Source organism: Mastigoproctus giganteus, chromosome 6 (genome assembly GCF_048544385.1).
Source record: "Mastigoproctus giganteus isolate SK-2022 chromosome 6, ASM4854438v1, whole genome shotgun sequence".
In the NCBI taxonomy this organism is placed as follows: domain Eukaryota; kingdom Metazoa; phylum Arthropoda; class Arachnida; order Uropygi; family Thelyphonidae; genus Mastigoproctus; species Mastigoproctus giganteus.
In genome coordinates, this window is record NC_143580.1 from 160,631,141 (window position 1) to 160,653,187 (window position 22,047).

The window sequence follows — 22,047 nt, forward strand, 5'->3', positions numbered from 1 at the left end:
TGTGCTTAGCAACGATAAAGAGGAAGCAAATTAAATGAATGTACATTGTTGGACATACAGCAGACTCTCGATTTACTGGGATTGGATTAACCGGGACACTTGAAGAAACAATCGAAAACCATGAAATTCAAGAAATAAACATGTTTTGCAAGTCATAAATAAGCGACAAGAAGCAGCATTATAAGTAGTGATTAGGAGATGAATGTACCTATTCCCGCAACCTCCGCTGTCTTCACAACCACCACTCAAAAACAGTAGAAAGAAGACAAATGTTTAGTTTGTTTTAGTGCAACACATGGATTATTGTGTTCAGTCGCACCGCAAAACAAATTTTGTTTCATTTTTTATGTCAGGGATGTCAATTTTTTTATAATATATATATATATATATATATATATATTGTTTAGAAATCGCAAAAATTATGGGTAAACACAAGAGATTTGCTTTCAATTGAACAAAAACTTGAAATTATTCAAAATTTTGAAAACAGGGCATCCATTAAATCTTTAATAAACCATTATAATGTTGGTGACTAAACATATGCAACATCATAAAAATAAAGGGAAGCTATTAGATTTTGCAGGCACATCTGATAGCATTAAAGGCATGATTATCAGAAAAATAATGAAACAGTCTACATACGAGGATCTAGACAAGGCAATGGTGTTGAGGTTTAGCAAACAAACAGCAGAAGAGCCAAGGCAAAATATTTCTTTGGTGAATTAAAATTGCAGGATGATTTTACCACATCTTCTGGATGGTTGATCTTGTTTAAACAGAGGGGCATGGCATCGTCAAATTGCCATTCAAGTTGAAAAACTAAGTTATGATGCTCTGGCCGCCCAAGAATTCACCAGTGGGTTTCAAAAATTTATTGAAACCAGTGAACTTGTGCCAGAGCAAATTTACCATGCTGATGAAACAGGATTGAATTGGAGATGTCTTATTGAAATTTTGAAAAAAATCTGACTGGTTTTTTCAAATTGAACGCAATTTACAAAGGTTCTGCAGCATAGAAATCAATAAAAAGCATAACCTTAAAGAGGTCTTGGCGTAAAATTTTACCAGCAAACGATGAAGGATTCTTAGGATTTGAAGAAAACTGTGACCATCTGGTACCAGAAATGTTATGAAATTTGCAACAAATTGGGGAATGGGGATGTGTCAATGAGCATTCAATTCATGATTCTGACAAAGATTTATCTGGCCATGAAGTACTAAATTATGAAGAAATTTTATATCATGTAACGACTACTACACCACCACTAAATAATAATGGTGAACCTGAAGAAGAGTTTATATTGTCACAAAAATTTAGCCAGTGTTGCTTAAAACCATGCAGAAGCACTTCTTGACTACGTGGAGCAACAAAACAATAGTTTTCTAGTGGAAAAAATGGTTTGAAGAAATATCCAAAGCGCCAATCATCAAAAGGTTGCAAATGACAAAAAACAAGCTTCTATACTTTCGTATTTTTCTAAGTAAATTGATTTTCGCTTATCTCTCCTATTTTGCATAAAATTAAAATATGTTAAAAACAAAACATGTTTTAAAGAAATCAATAGACTTTTTAAAATATTGTGAAAATTATTGTGCACCCCCATCACAAGCATACACATTACCTATAGGTATGTTTTTAACCTGTGTATGCATCATTGACTACTCGTGTCCAATATGTGTGCATATTGGACACGAGTAGTGCATAGTAAGTTTTTTTTTGTTTTTTATATATCGCCATATTTATTAGGTACGTTGCTGAACATTTTTCGATATTTTTGGATTTTCCGGAAAATTGAGAATCTACTGTATATGTCAGAGTTTCTCAACCTTTACTAAAAGAAGCTAAAATTTTAAATTATAAATAAAAATTATACAATCAAACTTGGTTATAACGAGCACGGAAATAACGAGTTCATGGCTGTAACGAGCAAAAAGCCATAATGATTTTAATTTATGCATATTCTTATACTGTCGCTCACTGTTATAACGAGTGTACTACATGGATATAACAAACAAATTTTGATAACTATGCAAACATTCTTAATTGCTCTGGTTGTCGGAAAAACCCAATTCTTGGAATAGACGAAAATGAAAGGGCAACTTAGCTTTATGACCACCTGCATCGGATTAGCGGCTGGTTTATAACCTTGTTGTCCTCCAGGGATGGAGGCCTATACAATAGTGCATTGGCATTCCGCTTGTCGCATTACCCTATTTACAGATTGTCTTGTATTCACTGAACCATAAATTTATTTCGGGACTTCCAAGAATTTTAGAAACGGGACTTCTAAGAACTTTGTATGCATTTTGGGACTTCTAGGAACGTTTATCCATTTCGGGACTTCTATGAACTTTGTATGCAGATCACTTTATCATTTTAAAGTAAAATCAGTTAGAAACGCACCTTTCCTTTGGAAATGGTAACAAAAGAAAGTCTCACTCGATTCGCGAAAAAGTCGAAATTATTATGTGGTGCAAAAAATGTTGAAGTGTGTAAAAAGTTTTCTTTATCCTCTTCAAGTGTATCAACATTGTGGAAGAATAAAGATGTTTACATATTGGCACTGGAAAAGAACATAACCAAAAAAAAAAAATTTAGAAATTGTAAGGTTACAAACGTTGAGTAAGCATTGCTTCAATGGTTCACCACACAAAGAAGTCCTGGATTTTCAATAGACTGTCCAATCTTGAAGGCTCAAGCAGAAAAAGTTGCTAAACACTTTGGATGTGATGATTTTATTGGTAACAACAATTGGCTGGAATGATTTAAAAACCTTTTTTTTTTTATGCAAAAATTAGGGGAGAATCTCGATCTGCAGATCCAATAATGGCAAAGGAATGGATTGACCATGTTTGGGCAGAAATCAGGAAAGATGTCAATGAGAAGACATCTACAGCAGTTGTGCTACTGCAACAGGACCTAGAAAACTTGGGCAGATGGGCTGACAAGTGACAAGTAATCCCAGAGGAACATACCAACTGTGTGTACTACATTTAGGGTGGTAGAAAATGAAAAAGACCTGGGAGCAATTATGCAGTCAGATATGAAGTTTTCTAAGCAATGCAGACAGGCTGCCAGAGCAGGTCATGGGTTATTGTCAATGATATACAGGAACTTTGATAGTAGGGAAAAGGAGGTGATTATCCCTCTGTATAAGGTTAATGGTCAGGCCATGCCTTGAGTACTGCGTACAGGTCTGGGGGCCTCATTTTAGGAAGGATGTAGATTTACTTGAGCATGTATGTTGTGGAAGTTGATAGGTTGAATAAATTTAAGGAAGAACTGGACAGGCATTTGGAGGCAATGGGGTGATTTTTGTTTTTTGTTTTTTTGGCTGATGCTGCATAAGCTCATACACTTGCTTTCTTGCATCACATGCCACTACTACTACTACTACTTGTCTGTATATAAAACAGTGTGTTGTAATAATACATGTATTTGAATTGCATCATTTTACTAAGTTTACAAATCCTTTTATTAGTGCTCCTGTCATTGCAGAAGCACTATCGGTAGTATTAAGCCATCACACGACTTCCATAAAGTGCCACACTTTTGTAAATTATTAATTACTTCAATAATATCTTGGCCAGTTGTTCTTTCAGTAAGTTATATTGTTATTATCATTGTTATTAGCCATATAGTGCAAGGAAACCTGTGGCTTATGCTGCACCAGCCAAAAAAAAAAAAAAAATTCTTTACAACAACAACAATAATAAAAAAATAATAATTGTGTTGTTTTCGATAAATGCCATTAATTGGGTTTTCCCGCTAATATCTGTAGAATTATCTACTTGCAATACAAACAGTCACCCAAAATTATTAATACGTTGAACGACGATTATTCTTCAGATATTTTAGCCATACTTTAAAATTCTGTACCTTGTTTTCTAGTAGAGGCCTGCAGTCTTTTAAAATATTCCATAGTTTTGGATGATAAATTCTCGTGTTTCATAGAAATAGAACGTTGCAATTTACTCGGAAGCATTGATTCATTCGACAATTTTAAAGCTTATATACCTCACAAAAAAGGTAAAGGACAATCTTAGTTACTAGATTTATCTACTACTACGAAAATCCCATCGCCAAATAATCATCATCATATTTACGACCTGTTTCCTTTTTTTTTTTTAATGTTGATGGTTGCTCGTTTTTCTTTTTGGTATTTTCTCCTAGCTTGTTATCCAGTTGCCTCTTCTGATTTCCTTTCACTAAAAATTTATCCATCGCTAATAATTTCGAAAAAAATTAGGAAGTTACTTCTAGTACAACTGTACTAATACAGTTAATTGAAAATACAAACCATTTGTGTGCACAGCAGGGGTGTACCTAATAAAGTGGCAGCATAGTGTGTGTGTGTGTGTGAGTGAGTGAGTGAAATGTAGCAGGGGTGGCCAAAAAATCGATCGTGGCTTTAATTTTGGTCAATTACAATGAATTTTAAATATAAATAAAAAATAGTCAGTCTAAATGTTATTATTATTATGCACCCCACTGCATATGCTTCTTGCAAATCCGTTGAACCACTTGACTACTTTTGTTGCCGAACAGCCGCTAGGTGTCTCTTGTGAAAATTCACGCCGTTACATTGTGGAGAGCATACTGTATGTGTCGAATTCTTATTTAGCATACTTAATATTAATAACTGGGCAGTACTTTTACGTTAATTTAATACTCTTTCATTTAAAATGAATCCTACGAAAAAGAGTAACACGTATCATTTTTATCAAGAGTGGGAACTAGAATACTTTATTTGTAATGCTTCCGTGGCTATACCCAAAATAGGAAATTTAGAAAGGCACTTCAACACTCCAATCTTAAATACCAATTGGATTTTCTGCCTAATAGTGATCTTAGAAAAAATAAATTAAAAGAACTTAAATCCAGATTACTTGCACAACAAAATTTCTACATGAAATTTACAATCTAAAGCAGTAACTGTAGCATTATTTAAAGCAAGTCATCTTCTTGCAAAAAAATGCAAACCATTTTCTGATGATCAATTCATCAAAGATGCATTTTTAGGAAGAACAGATTCTCTTTTCAAAAACGTTAAGAATAAAAAAGAAGAATGGGATTCTAGCAGGACAGCTTTATCCTTGGCTGAAGTGACAATAGAACCATCTGGTTTTGACAGAAGTGTGAGCAGCGATGGGCAAAAGTTGCGGCCAATAGCTTTGCTAGCATTAGGGCAAGAAGCAAGTTTTCTACTCTTAGCCTGTTCAAAATCTAGTTTGGACTGATTAATAACTGCTTTACAATTGTTGCAAGCTTTGGTTGTAGGCAGAAAATGAAACTGAAGAATTGGAAACAAGCCAATTACGATATGCAACATTCTTCTCTTGAACAGCCTTAGCACATTTATTGGAAAACCAATAAATTTGATAAAGTTTTAGATAAAGGATGAGATTTTAAAGTGGAGTGTGGAATAAAGGATTCCATCCCTACAAGAATAATTTCATGGATGCGATCTGAGCAAATGTTGACATCAGAAGTTTTGAAACAGTAATTCAACCAAGGAAAAAAAGAAAAGAAATCTCGCAGGTCATCCCATTTTGCATTCTTGCAATGCCAAACAACACAAGGTTGGGAATAGCCATGAGATAAAGGGTGCCTCCGTTGCCAGGTGGACAAGAGCAGCAGTGCGTACCCCGGTCTAATCAAGAAGCGTGTACTTCTTGATTAGACCAGGGTTCGAGCCCGTGACCACCAAATACGGAGGATACGGAAGGGTCAGGGAATGACCACCGCATATCCCTGAAGCAATATGGCCTTAGTTTCTAATGCTGCTAAAAATACAAATAACAAACAAACATGAGATAAAGGTTCCATTGGAGAAGAGACAATCACCAAGTTGTGATCTGAGGTGCCTAAAGGACGACTTAATTCGACCGTGTGCTTAGAAGGGTTGTTTGTGAGAAAAAGATCAAGCATGTTGGCTGTATGGTTAGGATTGTTTGGTATTCTGGTACGTAAATGAATAATCTGTGCGAGGTCATTAATAATTGCAAAAGCCTCAGCACCTTGATCAGCTGGAGTTGTGAACATTAAAATCACCAAGGAAAATTAACTCACTGTTAGGAAAGTTGGACTCGAGAAAGTCAAGTTGCAAAGAGAGGAAGTCAAAGAGCTCCAAGTGATTAGTGGAGTTGGGAGAATGATAGAGATAACATATGAATTTGTCAGAATGAGGTAGAGAGATTTTAAGCCAGAGAAGGTCGAAAAGAGGAGATTCCAAATTGCCAAGTCTCTGACAGGATTATCGGAACGGACATATGCACAAGTTATTCGCTGTATGATTCCTTTCACCTCAAAGGTGAAAGGAATCATACAGCGAATACACTCAAAGGTGAAAGGAATCATACAACAAATAATTTGGGCAACTGAGATGAGTGGTGATTGAATTAACCAATAACTGAGATTCTGTCAGAAAAAGTACATTGGGTTTGGCAGACTGCAAGTGGAAATGGACATAATTGAGATTAGAACTGCAACAACATACATTTGTGAAATGGACTAGGAAGTGTTTGGGAAGTGTAGATCTTTTTGCAGATAAGCTTACTCTGTTAGTTTGACAATTCATGGTGTAATCGATAGTAAGAAAAGAGGGGGGGGAATGCTGTATGAAGTAATGAAAATTTTGGATATGGCATACACGTAAGAATATACCCAGATCCTTGATATAACATGGCCTCGAAAATGCCCCCTGCATACACGCTACTTGGACTCCCTCCAGTCACTATCTGGCAGAGTAGAGGTAGCAAGATTATACACTAGCTGATATGGAAGCCTCCTAGAGAGTTACCAATATGTTCGGTCTGGTGTACTAACTGGCGGCTGGCCTGCAAGCACTGATTTAGAGCTGTACTCTCGAAATGTAAGGAAGTTTGGACCTTGCCATGATATCCATCATAAACTGAAAAGACATCAGTCATACTGCATGATGCAAGAGATGGGGAAGGTTTGACCAGAACCTGGCTCTGGAGACTAAAAATGGGTTCCACCACTTCGAGCCTCCAATAAGCAAAGTGGTGGTATTTCACCAGTTGATGAGAGTCATTTATCACGTAGAGAGTTATCTACTACCTACCAACTAATTGACATTTCTGTTCAGTGACTTTTTTTTTTTTTTTTGGTTGTAAAATTTAAAACAGTAAAAAAGATAAACATTCGATAACAAAGAACATGGCACACACAAGTTTATGAAGCTTAAAAAATAGGAATGAAGGGAAGATGCTGAAAATTTATTTATGAATTTTTATATGATTGAAGATTTCATGGAAGGGGAAACATTTCGTCATAATAATGAAAAAACCCACCAAATTCCTGAATGTCTCTAGAACAGTATTATCGCAACTGCAATTAGATTGAGTTTACTAACTGTTTATAAAATATTACACTAACAGAAAATCCCAATAAACCGGAAACTGTAAATTTTTTTTATTGTTTTAAATGTGCTTTAGAAAAAAAAATTTCACAAAGGCATTCAAATTAGCAGGTCTCAATTACTCAAGTTGTTTGTCCAACTGTCTAATAAAGTTTCAAGACTTTAGGACCTCCACACATTTTTTTACTCTATGTCAAAGGCATTCAAATTGATTCTTATAACCGAACATATGATACTGATGAAAGTGTAGTGCATTTTAATGATTTGAGAATTGGTTTTTGAAAAATGGGTTCCACTGATTTGAGAATTGGTTTTTGAAAAATGGGTTTGACTAAAAATGGGTTCCACCACTTCGAGCCTCCAATAAGCAAAGTGGTGGTATTTCACCAGTTGATGAGAGTCATTTATCACGTAGAGAGTTATCTACTACCTACCAACTAATTGACATTTCTGTTCAGTGACTTTTTTTTTTTTTTTTGGTTGTAAAATTTAAAACAGTAAAAAAGATAAACATTCGATAACAAAGAACATGGCACACACAAGTTTATGAAGCTTAAAAAATAGGAATGAAGGGAAGATGCTGAAAATTTATTTATGAATTTTTATATGATTGAAGATTTCATGGAAGGGGAAACATTTCGTCATAATAATGAAAAAACCCACCAAATTCCTGAATGTCTCTAGAACAGTATTATCGCAACTGCAATTAGATTGAGTTTACTAACTGTTTATAAAATATTACACTAACAGAAAATCCCAATAAACCGGAAACTGTAAATTTTTTTTATTGTTTTAAATGTGCTTTAGAAAAAAAAATTTCACAAAGGCATTCAAATTAGCAGGTCTCAATTACTCAAGTTGTTTGTCCAACTGTCTAATAAAGTTTCAAGACTTTAGGACCTCCACACATTTTTTTACTCTATGTCAAAGGCATTCAAATTGATTCTTATAACCGAACATATGATACTGATGAAAGTGTAGTGCATTTTAATGATTTGAGAATTGGTTTTTGAAATTCGATTTTATAAATTCTACATATCTACTGATTCTACTAACCAGTGATCATGTTAGCCAGCACATACTTATTTCACTTTATGATGGGCTTACAACTGTTTCCATCCGGACCACATGGTCCTTCCTCTCAGCCAATAGCAGTGTTTGTAAACATGTTGGCCGTGTGTTATGTTTTTGCATCCTTTAGTTCAAGTGATTTTTTTTCATGTTATGCTTTAATCAATATATTAGTTTTAATCAATTTTTTTCAAATCAATATGTACAATTTTCATTATACACATCACCTTTTAGAGAGATAAATAGCTTAAATATATAGCAAAAATTTCAACTTCCAAGGTCTTGGAACGAATTACCAAATAACAATGTGTTATTGCATTCACAGTACAATATTTTCACAATACAGTTGTGTCTCTGGAACAGATTAATACTGTAAAGTGGGGGTCAGAATACAGATGGAAAGAACTAAACACGAAGCCGGCAGAGGAAGCTCTCCAGCTACTGGCCCTAAAGCTCACAAAATCTGCCTGTGAAGGAGCATCGAGGGTCATAAGGATAACCAGGAAATCCAAGAACTGGATTTCCTGGTTATCCTTATGGTTTAATCCACAAATAAAATGTCTTTTGTAAAAAGCAAAGACTTTACAGGAAATGGCTGAAGACAGGACATCCTAATGACTACATTCTGTACAAAAAAGTGTGTGCTCACTTTATAAAGCTGAAAAGAAAAGCACATTATGCAGCTGTACTCCTCCCTTCCTATCCTGTCTATCCTTTCTGTATGCATTGTACTCCCCAAATTGCAATTCTGCTTTCCTAATATCTGTGTGACACCACATCTCTGATATCCCAACAGTATCCGCCTTTGATGTCTTGACCAACACTTCAAATTATCAAATTTATTTACTATATCAAAACTAAAACATGGAAAAAGGTTCATTGGTGATAACAGAAAAAAGGGTCTCATGACTGCCAAGGGCTTTACCGAATGGTCCAAGAAGACATTTGGACAACATCCCGCACCCAACGAATTAGCAACCAAAGAAAACAGGAAGAGAATAACTGATTTACTTCACTGAATCGCAGAAAAAGAAGAATCCGTTACAAACTAACTAAGAAAAATACCTCTAACAATTATCAAAGAAAACCTCATGAAAGCCATAATGAACTTCCTAATAAAGCAACTGTTGGTCCTGATAACTTCCCTCTTTTCATGGCAAAAATCAGCAGCCCTTACTTTATTGAGGTGTTGCATCACACTTTCAATGAAATCATTCAAAAAGGTACTCTCTCTCCTGTATGGAACAGCTACATAGTCAGGCCCATTCCCAAAATAAAGAAACCAAAAAGTGCCCAAGTCTATAGACCCATAGCCATAAGTTGCATCATCTTGAAAATTTTTGAGATGACCCTTCTCTCAGCTCTCACCCAACACTGCTTCAGACATCGTCCTCTGCACCTACACTGGACGAGCAACCATCACAAATCTCCTTGAGACCCTTTTCCAGATACAGAAAGCTCTCAACAATAAGGAACAGCTCGATATTATCTTCCTCGACATATCCGCAGCTTTTGACAATATCTCTATAACGGCACTGGAACAAATTTTATCTTTCTACTTCAAAATTCAAGGCAATCCTGTAGATTTTAAAAAAATGTTACATAAAATCTCCTGCAGATTTTATATAACATTCTGAAGGAAAGATGCCTCAATCTGTAAACCATTTTTCGCATCCCATAAAGACAACTTTATTACATATGCTGATGACCTGAAATTCTTCGTCAAATCTAAAGATCTACAGCAAGTTAAGCAAACAAATCACAAGCTAATACCATAATAAAAGAACTGGAGCATTACCTCAACTGTATTGGACTACGTTTAAACCCAAGCAAATCTGCTCAGATGATGCTGGTAAGCACATGCAAAGTTACACAGGTTAAATTGCACGTAGACCTTGGCCTAAAATGTAATGAGGGACTAACATTCTCCGAGCACTTTGATTACATCAAAGCAAAAACATATGCAGTGCTCTGGGCTGCATATGGCATTAGAAACCCAGACCTTGTTAAAAAGTATATCTTGGAAAATATACTTCCCATCCCACTGTGTGCTTCACAGATTTGGTCCTCTGCCCCACTGAGCAACCTGAAAGCTTTCCTTAGTATTGAATACTGGCTCTTGAGATGGCTGAACAGATCTCAAATCACCCATTTACTAGAGCCATCCTATTTTCCAATCTCAGCATTCCTCCCTGGAAACAGACAAGAAACATTTTCACATTAGCCCAACTGCTAACAGGAAGATTAGATACTCCCAATGTTGACAGCTTGTTTCACTATCATCGAGAAGCCACCAGGATTGCTAAAACAAGACATCCTCTTCAAAGCAACTTAAAAAACCTGGACAGCCTAAGTCACTTTTTTCTAGCAAACACAATAGAACTCTTCAATCAGCTAGGAAGTGAACCAGAAAAGCTCTGTAACAAAAAAGCCTACAGATTGCAAGTCTTTGCTGAATCCTATCATCTTGTACAACTGTAATGCACAGCCACTTGGCTCAGAAACTGCATTTAATTTTGATCCCTTTTAACTATATATTCTCAGTATTCTAGATGCCAACCTAAGATGTCAAAATTTTAAATATTCTGTTATAAAAGCATAATTACTCGTGTATTCCAAAATTCTGTATTCAACCTTTCAGGGTGAACGTCCCATGGACTTTGTAACCTTTTGCTCATGGGGGTCCACTTCACAACTTAGAATGTAACTCTCACCCTTCTAGACAATGGTTGTCCCAGAGGTGTCACTTCAACAGAGAAATAAATTGATAATAATAATAATATATTGTAAAGATTAATGGAATGGACAATGGTCCATAATCAGTTTACTTTTTTCTAGTCCTGTGGTGCATTTTCTAGCCCTAATGATAGCCAGAAAGGATCTAACAACCATAATAGTATAATAAGTAAGTAAATAAAAGTAGTAGAGATAAGAGGAGTAAACAAATAAAAGTTGTAGAGAGAAGAGAATACCATAAGTATTCTCTTATCTCTACATGAAAGAAAATATGAAAGAAAAGAGAAAAGAATGGTAGGGAAAAAAATAATACATATATGAAGAAATAACTCGATATAATTATACACAATATATTGTCATATATTGCACAACAGTAGGTGAAATTAGGCAGGTAATAAGGATAGAAATAGACGTTCCTACTCCCGTATTATACTAATAGCCCAGAGTGTGGAAAACTGATAATTTTAGGAAAGTGAACAGTATGTGACTGAAGAATATAAAGTTTGTAGATAGAGTTATCCGGGAATGTGATTTCCCATCCATGCTAGTAATGGTCCTGGTCGTATATATGAGTAATAAGCAGAAAGCTGCAGGAAACTAAAGAACTGTAACTATAGATTATGTACAACACTAAGAAAATAAGGTGAAACCGATGAATAGGACTAAAGGACTGACTATTAAGCAAACTCTACTGGTAGTCCAGTTTCTGTGTGAACAGAAGTTGTCCTTGCAAGAATACATACCCCCACCATTTTCATTTCACAAATGTAGTGAAACATTCTGCTTGACGTGTGTGCACACTGTCTATATAGATAGATATATCCTTTCCATTTGAATCTCATCTTTTAATTCTCTTTCAGCTCACAGAACTCATTGTAACTCAGTAACCTTCTAGAGGACTCTGCAGTTTTAACTGGATTCTTCTTTAAATATGAATTTAAATTTAGCACATTTAAGTATATTCCATTCACCTCAGTTGAAGTAGAAAGATATGCTGTTTCAAAAAACATGTTTTCTCTGATAGGAGACAAAGTTAAAATTTTGAAATTTGAAGAAAATTTGTGTTTTAATTGTGTTGATTAGCTACTGGACTTGTTGTGACTGTGTTGCCAGAGACTAAATGTTAAAGATTATATAGAACCTTTTTAAAGAGCACCTGATACCCACTGTACATTCTACAAAAGCTGTGTGTGTGTGGTCTATATAGATATATATATACTCTGTGGATGTGTATATCTGTTTATGGGGTAGTGATGATACCATTATTCCATCAGAAAAATGTTTCTCCTGTACATTCTACAAAAGCTGTGTGTGTGTGGGGGGGGGGGGTCTATATAGATATATATACTCTGTGGATCTGTATATCTGTTTATGGGGTAGTAATGGATAGGAATCCTCATTATTTATAATTATAAAGATTATTATTAATTTTTTTTTTTTTTTAGGTGGTTAGCTATATTTTTAACTATGAAAGCTACATATAGGATATACCATAAAGCAGTATGGCATAGTGGTGCAGAGCTCTGGTAAGAAAATCTACTCTGTAAATTTATTTTTCTTAATTTTTAAAATTCAGTTGTGACAAAACTTAATATAACTTTTCAAGAACTTAACTCTAATCCTAAGTTTAGTATGTTTGTTTTTACTCTGCATGGCCAGTCATGCATGCTATGTGTAGTCATACTGCCAAGAGAATGAACTCAAGGTCACCACCTCACTCAGTTTACTTTAGGAGTAAGCAGGTGATGGGGTGATTATGGTACTTTGATTTTTAGATAATTTATAATATTAAACAAAGGTGATCATATAAATGAATAATGTATACAATCAGTTCTTGTCTATGATAGAAATCTGATATCTGCATCCCCCTTCCCCTTTCCTACCTTGCTAATCCCATCTACTTCTTAAATAGACTGTGTATTATGGTTACCTTCAGTTCATTCTCATGGCGGTAGAATTATAATTACTTACTCCATGGCACTACAGTCCTTGTAGAACCTTGGTCTCCTCAACGATTTTTCTCCAGCTGTCTCTTTCCCTGGCCATTGCTCTCCATCATCTCACCCTAAGCTGTCGTAGGTTGTTCTCTATGTCATCCACCCACTCCTTCTCATTCTTCTTCCTCCCGGTTGCCCTTCCATTGCTTTCGTTGGCTATCTGTTCCCCCCCCCCCATTCGTATCACATAGCTTACACATCTAAGTCTTGAGCTCTTTATCACTCTTGCTATATCCTGTTCTCCATACAGTTCCTTCAGCTCTTGGTTTGTCCTTATTTTCCACTCTTCCCAGACTTTTACCAAGCCAAGGATTTCGTTATCTTCCTTTATTACCTTCCTTTCCAACACATTTAAAGATTTTTTTTTGTCCTTTTTATTAAGCACTCATGTTTCACTAGCATAAGTAACATACCACCGTTTTGTATAAAATTAATTTTGTTCTTCTAGAGAGCAGCCTTGATTGAAAGTGTTTCTGCAGGGAAAAATAGCATTTATTACCAGCATTAAGACAAGCCTGAATTTCTGGGGTGTTACTATTATATTATCATGTTGAATCATAGCTCCCAGATATTTGAAAGATTCTGTTCTATTGAAACTATGCCTCACTGTTTGCCAGATCTGTTGGGTACTTTGTCTCTCCATCCTACTTGTAATCAAGCCGTTTTATTTTCATTTACCTTCAACCCAACCCCTTTCTGCTTCTTTCTCAAACCCTTCAAAAGCTATCCTCAGAATATTTGGGAAAATATGTCAAAATATTCTGGAAGTCATCTACATAGACTAAGTGCTGGTAGTCTTTTATATATGATCACATTGGAGGTGGCTGATACTTTCCTCATAACCCTCTCCAACACAAAGTTAAAAAAGGACTGGCGACAAATGGTCCCCCTATCTCAGCCCTCTCCCTACTTTGAAGGACTCAGAGATTCCCCTTGCACCTTAACCTTGCACTTGCTTCCTTTCAGAATGATCTTCATCAGCCTTACAGGCTTTTTTTTTTTTGGTATTCCCAAGCTTCTCATCATTTCCAACAACTGCACTCTATCCACACTATCATATGCCATGCTGAAATCAATAAAGATGGTGCAGATCTACATTATATTCGTAGCACTTCTCCAAGATCTGTCTGAAGGTGGAAATATGGTCAACAGTCAACCTCCCTACATCAAACCCACTTTGATATTCACCAACTATTCCTTCTGCTAGTCTTGATATTCTTCTAGTCAGGATGAAAGATAAAATCTTATAAGTTGCACTAAGTAAGGCAACCCCTCTGTAGTTTCCACACATTAGTACTATTTGTGTGAGAATAGGATTATAGGTTTTTGTATTTATGGTTTTGTGTGTTGGGCTTCTAGGGAAACCATGAGAATGAGTATATATACAGGTGACCCCCGCTTAATGCTGATAATTCGTTCTGGAAAAACAGAGCTATAAGCAAGCGCCGCATTCCCATAAGGCAACACATGTATTTGTGAGTTGCGGTCGGTGCCATAGGATATTTCCTAATCAATAATAAACGGTAGTGAAAAGATGCACAAATGTCGGTCAAAGTATTTAATATTCAAATATTTGTACATATAAAATATTCTGCATTACATACGTATATAATTATGTGGTAACTACTTACGTATCAAAATTAAACTTAAAATTCCAATTAAAATAATGAATTTAATCATGAAAAATGTGTAGATTTTGGGTTGAACTTTGGCCCTCTTCCAAATAAACTAAAAGGGGTATTAATTTTAAATCCCCCGTAGCATTACCACCCAACAATAAATTCAACAGATTCTTCGCCCCTTTGAAACCTGGTATGTGTTTTTCTTCTTTCAATATGAAGCTTCTTTTAGGCATTCGTTTCCCCAAAAGTCCTGCTTCATCTATGTTATAAACTTGTTGAGAAGTATAACACACAATACCCCTCTTCAATAATTTTAACAAGTTCTTTTTTGAAAGTTTCTGCTCCGTGATCTGCACTCAGACGTTGCATTTTCATTCTTATCGGCCATTATTAACTCTTCGAAAATGTAACTGTGTTGGTTGCATTAATTATTATACAATGTTCAAGTAAACTGTCCGTTATGCACGATGTCTAATACTGTACTGAGTGATGACTAGACTTCGGATAAATGCATATAACGCAAATATTACAAGCAGTACACTTGATCATTTTTTAAAATGTTCATCTCAGAACTCATAACAAGTCACTGTACTGTAATTAAATTAGCGCGAGAGAGAATTTCACTGAGCATGGGAATATTTCTCAAGTCGGCGTGAGAAACATTTTAACAGTATTTTTATATTCATTTTCAAACTATCACTCCATCATGACTTTCATCAACCGGTGAAATACCACCACTTTGCTTATTGGAGGCTTGAAGTGGTGAAACCCATGTTTAGTCTCTAGAGCAAAGTTTCCGGCACCCCCCCCCCATACTTCTCCTTCAACCCATGCACGGTACTAAGTACTATAGGTTTTGATACCTTTTGTGTTTGGGGTTTTCATAAAAAAAACGAAACGATTTTGTTAAATATGCCAAAAATGTAATCTTTAAAAGAGCATTATAGTGATCTGTGACAGCATTATAGTCAGATACGGGTTATAATATAAGAACAGCATTACAGCGAATCAGCATAAAGTGAACCGTGTTATAACGGGGGCCTGCTGTATATATATATTTATATATATATATGAGAGTCTAATTGTTTTGTTGTAGAGCGGGCCAGCAGAAAATCACCTAGAAATTTCTTGGCTAATTCTCTCCCCTAACCACATGGAGGAGGGCTTTTTTTTTTTTTTTAATGAAAACCCCAAACAAGAGAGATATTAGAACCTATAGTAATTAGTACTCTGCATGGATTGGATGTTGAGAAGATGAAAGAAGACATTTGTTGATATTAGACTTGAATTTCTGTAGACTGTAATTTTCAGGAAATACGTATGAAGAAAGGTTGTTCCAGAAAACGACAGTTGAATGAATAAACAAGGAAGATGAAAAGTTAGTTCTGTGAGTTTGAAATTGGACAGTAAATCGATGTTGGCTGGTGGCAGCTCGGCCGTGTTCGGACTGTTTTGAAAGAGAGAGCGGGAACTATAGAAGCCAATTCGGAAGAACAGTGCCCATGGAAGTATCTGTAGAAAAGGCATGCAGCAGACAAGTACATCTATGAGACAGAGTGGAGGGACTCTGTTAGAGATGAGTCATTAATTAACCTAATTGCCCTCTTCTGAATGGAATCTAGAAGCCTGAGAGAGGTTTTGGGGCACTGCCTCAGATCTGGGAACAATATTCCAAGGTAGGGCGGGTTTGCGATTTGTACAGAGTGAACAGCTGTTTGGAAGAAAAGTAATGCCGAGAGCAAAAGAGAAAACCCAGTTTTTTAGATGGAGAGGAAGCAATATTTGTAATGTGCTTATGCCAAAAGAGATATATCATCTTGCCTAGAAATAAGCATAGGAGCAGAAGAATCTTTTTTTTTGTGAGATATATGACAGGACTGAGTTTTAGAAGGATTGAAATCAACTAAGTTGTCTTTGCTCCACTGGAGATTGGCATTTAGGGAATTGGTAGCAGATATTCGAGAAGTTGAACCTGATTGAGCAGGGCAAGTTTTCTCAAACTGGAAAGTGGAATGCAATGTGCTATCATCAGCAAAACTATGGATAAGATTTCCGGTAATTGGAAGAAGGTCATTCATATACAAGAGGAAATGAGAGGGAGAAAGAACTGAGCCTAGGTGGACACCAGCATTAGTAGACAAGTTAAAGACGGGGCTATCTACCATCACCCTCAATGAGAGCGGTCAGAGAGAAAACCATAAGATGGAAGCTTGTTTAAAAGACCTTTATGCCAAACACGATTGTAATCCTTTGAGGTGTCAAGAGCAACTGTTTGTGGTTCACTGAACTTTTCCATTGAATTAATCCATAAATGGAGTGTCACCATAAGCCAGAATATCACCAGTGGATCGACACTGACAGAATCCATACCGGCGGAAGGTTTCTAGATAGTTTAAGAGTTGGTGGTTAATTGATTTCTCCATTACATTAGAAAGGGTAGAAGTAATTGCAGTGGGATGATAATTGGGTGGGAGGGATTTGTCACCCTTTTTTAGGAACTGTCTGGATATGAGCAAATTTCCAAGCAGAAGGAAAAACACCTTTGGAATAAGAAAGTGAAAAAAGGTGGCAAAGAACAGGAGTAAGTTCAGGAGCACAGGTTCTGAAAACAAGTGGAGAAATACCATTAGGACCCACATCTTTCTTAGTATCAAGATTGTTCAAAATCTTTCTGACACCCTTTTGGCAGAAGACCACAGGAGGCATTGAATGGAGCATACTGGGAATGGTGGGAGGTGGTTTACAAAGGTATTTTAATACACGAGTTGGACAAAAAATGGGAAGCTAGCTGGTAAACTTTATCCTTGGCTGAAGTGACAATAGAAGCATCTTGTTTTGACAGAAGTGGGAACAGAGATGGGCAAAAGTTGCAGCAAATAGCTTTGGCAAGAGACCAGAATTCTCAGCTACCATTTGGTAGCCAAGCATTCTACTCTTAGGTGTCTTTGATGTAGGCAGATAATGAAACTGAAGAGTTGGAAACAAGCCAATTACGATATGCAACGTTCTTCTCTTGAACAGCCTTAGTACATTTACTGGAAAACCAAGGTTTAGGACGAGATTTTAAAGTGGAGTGTGGAATAAAGGATTCCATTCCTACAAGAATAATTTCACTGACACGATCTGAGCAAACGATATCAGAAGTTTTGAAACAGTAATCTGAACAAGGAAAAGAAGAAAAGTAAACTTTGGATTTTTTTTAAGGCATTTCATCCTGGATTTCTTGACATTGAAGCTGATTACAGATGAAGAGAAACTGAATTGGGTAAGGCTGTTATTCTTTGTTGCTTTAATATATTTTTGTGACTTTAAGTTTTTTTGAACAGCATGATTGCTACAGCATCAGCGATCCTACTGTCTCAGCTTCAGACTTGCTTCCACTTCCAAAACACGTACTTTTAAGTATACCATATTTAAAACTGGTTACTTTAAGGTTGTTTTGTATGGGGAATCTAGTTCTAATAACAGAGTTAGAATTAGTAGGGCATATCATGCAGTAATGCAAACTTATACAGCATCAGCCAAAAAAAAAAAAAATTGCCTTCCCATTTCACCCATCCATTCACTCCAAATATTTGTCTAGTTCTGCCTTGAACTTATTTAAGTTGCTGACCTCCACTACAACGGATGGGTTTGTTCCGACTATCAACCACCCACTGGGTAAAGCCGAATTTCCACACATCTATTCTACAATTGTCTTTCCTCAATTTGAATTTATGCCCTTCAAGTGAGTACTCTGAGCAGGAGGAAGAATCACATTAGCATTGAACTTGCTCAATCCATTCAAGGCCTTATACACTTCAATTACATCACATCGCAGGTGCCTAGTCTCCAGAAGCTGCAATTTGTAGAACCTAAGCCTTGGTAAACCCAACCCTTTGTTCCACTCGCCAATCTTGTTGCCCTTCTCTGTACTCGTTCCAGCATATCTACATCTTTCCTAAAATGAGGCCTCCAGACCTGTATGCAAAACTGAAGGTGTGGCCTGACAATTGCCTTATACAGGGGGACAATCACTCCCCTTATCATTGCTAGCAAAATTCCTGTATATCCTTGACAAGACACCATGAGCTACTCTTGCAGCCTTTTTGCACTGCTCAGAAAACTTCATATTTGACTGTAGAATTACCCAAAGGCCTTTTCATTCTCCACTACCCTGAGTGTAATCTGACCCAGTTGATATTTTGTAGTTACACTGCTACCCATATGCAGTACTTTACATTTGTCAATGTTAAACTTCAGTTGCCATTTCTCAGTTCATTGGCTCAGCTTTTCCAGATCTTCATGCAGTAGCATACTATCATTACTGTCAACAACCTTGCCAACCTTGGTATCATCTGCAAAATTAGACATTAACCCGGATATATCTTCATCAATATCATCGATAAATACCGTAAACAACAATGGCCTGAACACTAATTCCTGGGGAACTCCACTAATAACATTAGTCCATGAAGAGCAGTGTCCATTGATAACCACTCTCTATCTTCTCCCACTCAACCATCCTTTTATCTATTGTAGCAACTTGCCCTTAATGCCATACTGCTCCAATTTGTACAGTAATCTTCCATGTACCACAGTATCAAAAGCTTTCCAAAAATTCTAGTATGTGATATCAAAATTGTTTGCATCCATTCCTTTGTGATCTCATCATAGTATCCAATCAAATTTGTCAAGCAAGACTTCCCCTTAACAAACACATGCTGTGTCTGAACTATTACTGCAGTCTTGTCTAAATGATACTGCGTCGCTTCCTTAACCAGTGACTGCATTATTTTCCCCGGAACAGAAGTTAGACCAACGGATCTCTAATTACTTGTGCCATCCTTTGTGAATTGGGGACACATTTGCACGCATCCTCAGTTCATGGGGACTTCCCCATGAGTCCAAGGAAACTTTCATAATTATGGCTAAGGGTTTGCTTACTTCCTTGTGTTTAACGTCAACAATTTCTCCTCCACTTTGCTCTCAGTTATTATGAAATCACATAGCATGTTAGAGTTTGATAATCTTCTGGCATTCCGCTCCTTGAATAACTCCTCATGTGTGAATGTAGATGCAAAATACTCATTCAATTTATCAGCTACTTGATCATGATCATCAATAGTCAAACCATCTGTGTTAAGTGAACCAATCTGATTCATCCCTTTACTTCTAGAGTTTACATAACTCAAGAACTCTGCTGTTTTTCTTTGCATCCGTTGCCAAAGATTTCTCGTAATCTGTGTTCGCCTTCCTCACCTCTTTTGTGACTTCGTTACAGACTAGCTTATATCTGCCATAGGCTTATGTGTCGCCTGATAATTTATATGCATCCCACATGTTTTTCTTCTCTGCCACGGGCCGCATTAATTCTTCTGATATCCATTTAGGCTTACACCTTGAACAGTATTTCTTAGTTGGTGTGAAAAGCCTAGTATCCTCCAAGATTAAATCCCTGAAGCCTTCCGATTTAGAATTCACCATTGGTAACATCATCAGTTGATCCCACTGTATAGAATTTAAAAACTCTCTGAGACCACTGTAGTCACCTTTACAAAAGCAAAAAAAACCCTTACCCGTGATGGTAGTTACATCTTTTAAGTAAATCCCACATCGGTACACTGCGATCACTGTATTACGAATCTGCAGATTCCTTTATATGCAGATTCTTAACTTGTGAAGAATCACTGTTGATAATCAAATCAAGAGAATTACTCCCTCTGGTTGCTTCTCAAACATGTTGCTATATAAAACTCATCCAATAAATCCACAAAAGCCTTACTAATGTGTTCGAGTGACCAAACTACAAATTCCAGTCAATATCTGTGGAAATTTAAAATCCTCCATTATAAGACATTCTGATTTACTTGCCCAATCTATTTCTCTGCACAGTTGGTCATTATACTCCTCAGATTCATTAGGCCTATAACATACACCCACTCTCATTTTCCTTTTCCCAGTGTCAATTGGATGCACTTCCTTAGATTTTTATGTTTCTTAATTAACAGCATAACCCCTCCTTCCTTCATGCCCTGTCTTTGCTTCCTGTACACATTGTACTTCTTATATCCGTTTGGCACCACGTGTCTGATATCCACTTTTTTGATGTTTTGACCAGCACTTTAAATTCATCAAATTTATTTACTATACTTCTAGCATTGGTGTACATGCAAGTATATATACACCTATTTTTACTTTTAGTTACCCTAACACAACTCATGTATTTTTTTGTTCCACGATGACTCCCAGCAGTCCTTGAAATCCCCAGTACCTCGCTTTTTCAGGCTGCTGCTAATTCTAATACAAGCAATGCAAGAATCACTTTTACCTCTGCTTGTTGCTACCCTTAATCTATTACTCTGTGAATCCCCCCCCTCTAAGCTAGCAGTTTTCCAACCCACCTAACACTGCCTTGATAGCATCAGCAAATATTCTTGCACCCTTTCTATTTAAGTGTATTCCATTCCCATAGAAACAGACTATACTGAGAAAAAATCTAAACCGTGAGCTTTGCACAAACTCTCCGGGGCCGAATTGATTGACACATATTTTTAGATCTTGATAAAGTCTACTTTGGCTCAGGCGATTTTCCTGCCAAAGCTAGAAAATCACGTTACTTGAGTGTTATTAGGTCAAATCCATCAAATAAGGTATCATTAGATTTGTTAGTCTACAGACTTAGATTATTGCAAAAAGGTGTTAAAATCGAATAAGATGTAAAAAATAACCAATGATCTAAATATGGATATAGGCAAGAAGGGGCTTTCTGAGCATGATGTCGGAATTCTCTGAGAGAAACCCCCAAATAACACAACAAAGAATGAACTGAAACTGTTCCCCAGGTCCTTTTAGCACTAAGAAAGAAAAGGCTCAAGCAGAAAACATAGGTACAGTCAGTCCTCGTATAACACTTGTTTACACTACACGAATTCGATCATACACGATTTATAAATAGGGGAATGATATCTTATATAACATGAACCGAATTGGCTTATGCACGATTCGCCTTTGTGCTTACAAGAAATGGCAGTCGAACGCTGAACAGTCGAACCCAACTGAACGTAACACGATAGGAATGAAGAGAAGATTCTGAAAATGTATTTATGTTTTTTATATCAGTGAAGGGGAAACACATTTCACCATAATAACATAAAAACCCACACAATTCCAGCTATCGGTATTATTGTAATTAGATCGAGTTTACTACCAGTTTATAACAGATTCCACTAACAGAAACGCAACTGTAAATTGTTT

General features: G+C 36.4%; 1 protein-coding gene across 1 annotated transcript in view; it reads left to right on the forward strand.

The window, feature by feature from the left end:
• Ino80 (chromatin-remodeling ATPase INO80) overlaps positions 1–22,047 on the forward strand; it is a 672,466-nt gene that overhangs the window by 458,024 nt on the left and 192,395 nt on the right. Inside the window, exon 25 of the mRNA XM_090376565.1 lies at positions 12,638–12,718. Within this exon, the coding sequence (XP_090232691.1) occupies positions 12,638–12,718 (81 nt within the window). The remainder of the gene's footprint in view (positions 1–12,637; positions 12,719–22,047) is intronic.